The 5,343-nt window shown below is 41.3% G+C and overlaps 1 protein-coding gene across 1 annotated transcript; it reads right to left on the bottom strand.

The window, feature by feature from the left end:
* Positions 1-1,821: 1,821 nt before the first annotated feature.
* tmem45a (transmembrane protein 45a) lies at positions 1,822-5,246 on the bottom strand. The gene is made up of 5 exons (XM_031839291.1): positions 4,625-5,246; positions 3,858-4,070; positions 3,244-3,428; positions 3,012-3,154; positions 1,822-2,192 (listed from the first exon to the last, which is right to left on the bottom strand). Exons 1-5 carry the CDS (start codon positions 4,818-4,820, stop codon positions 2,096-2,098), a joined length of 834 nt encoding a protein of 277 aa, XP_031695151.1. The 5' UTR covers positions 4,821-5,246; the 3' UTR covers positions 1,822-2,095.
* Between the last annotated feature and the right edge of the window lie 97 nt (positions 5,247-5,343).

Raw genomic sequence — 5,343 nt, 5'->3', positions numbered from 1 at the left:
GTCACGTGGCTGCTGCTGCTGTCAGGTATCTTACCTGCTGGACAGGTGGTGAGTCACACCTGAGAAGCAGCACAGACGTCTCCCGAGGATCTTCTTTTTTTTTTCTTACCTCATCCACGTGAGTGAATTTTAAAAAATCACATTAATTTCGAAGTTTTATGCAAATTAAGATTCAGCCTGCTATAATATAATTTATTTTAAATATTTATTTAATTTTGAATTATTTAATTTAGGGACTACTGATTAAATAAAACTACTACAGAATAAGTAGTATTAGGGCATAAGGGCAAGAACATTAGGTTTTTAAAATTAATTTGCATTTTGAGAATAACGTTGAGCTTGCAGTAGTGAAAAGTGAAAATATTTACAAAAATTAGAGACGAAAGGTTTTAATTTTTTGTTTAGTAAGAATACACATAAAATGTTGACAATACATGTTGAGAATACACTTCGAACGTTTCAGAATAAATCTAACTACTAGCATTAGCGCAAACACTGAAATTTCGACTTCATTCTTCAAATGCAAAATTTAAAAAAGTTATTCCTTTTCCGACATCTATTTTATTGACATATTTGACATTCTTCGACATTTTAAACCTCATATGTTAATCAATTAATTGAGAAAACATTTGGCCGATTGATCGATAATGACCATAATCGTTAGTTGCAGCACTAATTAAATACAGGTCTTTCAGGTTTGTAGCACACCAACCAAACTGCTTGTTATAAACAACATTTAAGGAACATTTAACTTGTCAGACATGATGGGCCACATTTTTAAAAACTGAGTGAATGGTCTTCTTCAGCGCAGACGATCTTTGTTGACAAAAATAAGTCTGCAGGATGAGTGGATGAGTGTATCAGTGATGGGACACCACCAGTGTTTATGTGATATAGTGAGGAAATAACATTTAGTGACAGATTTAGATCAGTACACAAAAGCACAAAGTCTGTGGATAATTCTATAATAACTTTTTAAAGTGTTACTATAAACACTGAAGACATGAAGCCACGCTGAAGAGATGCAGTAAAAAGAAAAGACAACAGTATCAACAATCACAATATAAGCTGCAATAATAATTTAAAATAGCTGAATCTAAACAGTTTTAATAAAATTCTTATTTTTGGCATTCGGGATATCTCACATGTGTGACTCAACATTATGAAACAAAAAAATGCACTTAAAGTTACTACGAGGAACTCTAAGTTCTCTTGGTTCTGTCGCCCCCTGTGGACTAAAGCTGTAGTGTCTCTGAGCACCAGAGTCCCTTTAGAAAACCTCTCATTCTACTGCAGCAGGGTCTGACAGTCTGCCCCTCTCAGTCCTGGTTCTGGTTCTCCCGTGCCTCCCTTCCCTCCAGTGGGTCCAGCGATACGTCCTGGGTCTCCAGCAGCGTGGTGTCGGTGTTGACTCCCAGAGAGGAGAAGCTCTGCTCCTGGAGGAGGAGGAGGAGGAGGAGGAGGAGGAGGAGGAGGAGACACTGCTGCCAGGAGCTGAGCTCTCCTCCTCCCTCCAGATCTGTCCACGGTGGACTGGTCTCTGCTGGAGGATCTGGGTCTGTCCACGATGGACCGGTCTCTGCTGGAGGATCTGGGTCTGTCCACGATGGACCGGTCTCTGTTGGAGGATCTGGGTCTGTCCACGGTGGACCGGTCTCTGTTGGAGGATCTGGGTCTGTCCACCGTGGACCGGTCTCTGCTGGAGTCTGAGCTGAAGGAGGTTCTGGTGAACCTGCATGAGTTCATCTGGTTTCACCAGAATCCGATGACGAGCATTAAGAATAACTCCATAGAAACAGACCATCTTCTCTCTGATGGTCTCTTTACTGATGGAGGTCTGATAGAGGATCAGGACTACACTGAGACTGGTTCATATAGAGGATCAGGACTACAGTAAAATAAGGAGCACTGATTGAAGGCTAAAGAGGTTTACAGCTGATTAAATCTGATTAAATAAAGCAGAGGTAGAGATATGATTCTACAGCAAAGCGTCCAGAAAACATTTCCTCATTCGCTTCTAGTCGTTCTGCTGCTGGAACTGCAAACATCCCTGATTTAATTGTGATATATTCACAAGTCACAAGGCGGTCCGTCTTCATAAAATCTCATCCTCTGACTCCGGATCCCTGTCTCTGGGCTTCAGAAGACCCATTTCCATCGGAGGAGTCCTCCTCAATCCGGAGCGAACCACACTGTGAAGAAAGCACAAGCAACAGTCAGACAGGAAGTGCTATTCCAGACTTCAGGACAAACAGCAGCAGTTTATGGGACGTTTGGTGTGGAGTTTTTAGCATAAATGAAAATGAAAATAAGCAGTCGTAAACTGAAACTGAATAGAAACAATATAAGAAAAGCTAAACATATATTCTTCTCAGTTTTAGTTTTTTAGCTCTAATATAATAAATCACCACAGAAGAGCATGAACTTCCTTCATGTGGTTCCGTCAACCAAAGAAACCGAACATTGACGTTCCATCAGATGGCGCCTTCTTCCTGAAGGGATGAGGTTCTCGAACCATTTGGGTTTTTCCAAGGGTTCTTTGTAAGACTAAGCGTTCCATTAAGAACCCTCTACATCCAAAGAACCCTTTTTGCTAAGAACGAGTTCTTCAAGGTTTGTTGAAATCTTAAGACGATTTCAACAAACCACAAATCCAAACCAAAGAACTGTGATGTTGAACCAGGATTGGGTTAAGGTGACACCACATCAGCCCCGACCCTTTAGGAGCTTCATGGGGAACCCTGGATGGGTTCCGAACTTTTGGAATATCAGAGGGATTCTCGGGAGAACCACTTGGATGAATTCTGGACGAAACATTTGGAATAAAAAAAAGTGTTCTCGGTAGAACACCCCGAATGGGTCTTAGATGAAAAACTTGGAATGTAAAAGGGTTCTTGGTAAAACTACATAAACAAACTAAAACTAAATGTTTAAAAACTAAACCTTTCTGGAAAACTGGAACTAATATAAAATACAAACTCTAACGGCGTCGGTGTGGAGCAGGTTCTCACCAGCTGATGGTGCAATAGAGCGCGCTCACGACGAGCATGGCTAAGGCGAGGTGCCAGGAGAAACACATGGTGACGAACATCATGTTGTTGTGGTCATCGAGGTCCCACTCGGGGCCTCGTGGGGGGTACAGCACAAAACCGATCTGCGGCCAAAAGAAGAAGCGAGATGTTAATTTATGTTCATGTTCTCTGAACACATGCAGCTCTCACATTCACACCTTCAACCGTTTACCTGCCAGAACCAGCTGCCCTGCAGCAGAGTGAGGGTGCAGCGCAGCAGCTCCAGGACCACGTTCCCTCGGTGGAAGACCTCCAGGAACGCAACCAGAGCCCCCCCAATGATGGCGAAGAGAAGGAGCTGGTGCACGTGGACGTCCAGCATGCTCCGGCCGTGGAGGTGGTAGAAGAAGATAAATCCTGAAGGAGCAAAAGAGAAGTCATCGATGGAAAAAATACTTATCGCTCTCCAGTTACATGCTGTCAAATGGCATGAATGATTGTTTTCATCCAGTTATAACCAGGTATTCATCTGCACTTTTTATTGGGCAACTATTCTCCTTTGATGCACTAACAAATCAGTATAGTAAGATCATTATCATTAAGTAGCTACATGTAATGGATAAGTGGTTTACACGTTCAGCTTCTGCCTCAATATGCAAACATGACCAAACCAACCTACACATTGAAACAATATTATAACACATTATAAAATAGTGTTAAATAATATTTATGATACACAATAACACATTTGTTGTCAATAAAGGAGCTCAGATGGGGCTGTGGAGGAATATCTTATATACGACGTCTTAATAAATAACACAGTGTAAAAACAAAAATCTTTCTCACCTTCATTAAAGAAAGCCACGGCCAGCATCAGCCGGTCCAGAGCCAGCGGAGCGGCCTCCGTGGTGTGAACGACCAGAGACACGGCGGCCGCCAGGCCGAAGAACAGATACATGGTGGCGTGCTGCCAGTTCATCAGCTGCTCCCAGTGTTGACCTGCAGAGTCGTAGAGACGGAGTCTCGGCCCGTCTGCTGCAAACTGCTCCGCCAGCATCCCTGCAGGTTTAATAAGGTTTAAAAATGAACTGCTGTATGTCAGCATGAAACTTCACCAGTTCATTACTGATATTAGGATGATTATTTATTGTATTACAAGTTTTTATAAATGTTATGTTTAAATATGCAAATGACGCATTATTTTATCAAACACATTGTTCATTTTCATACATTTCCAGAACATAAATCTGAACATAGATCTGTAAAAGCAGGTTCAAAATCCTTGTTTCATGTTGTTGACATATTAGAGTCAAAGGTTTTTACATTCATGATATCTCTTTGTTTCACTCCATGAACCAGAAAATACTGTCAACAGCCATAAAAAACATACGAAACAGACAAAGTAGTAAAATAAATGTTTAATAAATGTTTGCCTTAATTAAAGAGTGAATTCTAGAAGTGCTTATTTGTGTCACAACGTACTCATTAAAGTTTAAACTACTTTCGTGTGTTCTGGATTCACGACAGAGTCGTTTTTAAAAAACACGAGTTAGTGCATTTAGAAATCATGTCTGTGTGTTTTGATGGAGAGAGAGAGAGGGAGATCTACGTACCAACAAATGAGAAGAAGAGAACCACGGAGCTCTCGATGACCTCCAGGCGGCGCTGTGAGGTTCTGCTGGCCAGACGGGTGGAACCCATGTTCTTTTTCCTGCGGGAGGTGCGCCACAGCGAGTACTTCCCCGTCCACCAGATCCCCGCCACCAGGAAGAAGCTTCCAGGGAGCGCGTGGCCCTTGAAGCTTCCCATGACTCCACCTGAATCGTGGAGAGGAAACAAATCTATTAGCAGGTGATATGAGTAGTGATCAAGAGAAAACAGTTATTATCTCAATAACAATCATATTCCTTCTTTCACCAAAACGAAAAACACAGAGAGGGTTTCATTCTCCTCTATATCACATCAACAGGAACAATATGTTTTCTTTTTAACACAGGTAGTTCATGTGTCAAAATAAACAAGATCATTTCAGACAACTTGAACAGAGATATATAGTATTTTTAGAATGGCTGGCAAAAAGAAAAGGGAAAAGTGGAGGCAATTTAGTTAAACAGCATACTCAGCCATAATTAGTGAGCGTGTGTGTGTGTGTGTGTGCGTGTGTGTGTGTGTGTGTGTGTGCTGACCTAGAAAAACCTGTTACTAACGTCAACTTTACCTTTAATTTGTGTTTGTGTTACACAGACGCTCAATGAGAGTTCATCACACTGATTAAATGCCACTTCATAAAGTTAATTAAAAACAAAAAAATACATATAAATAAATATACATA

Source organism: Anarrhichthys ocellatus, unplaced genomic scaffold, assembly GCF_004355925.1.
Source record: "Anarrhichthys ocellatus isolate YVR2014 unplaced genomic scaffold, GSC_Weel_1.0 scaffold1469, whole genome shotgun sequence".
Taxonomy (NCBI): Eukaryota; Metazoa; Chordata; class Actinopteri; order Perciformes; family Anarhichadidae; genus Anarrhichthys; species Anarrhichthys ocellatus.
This window is presented reverse-complemented; position numbering and strand designations above follow the sequence as displayed.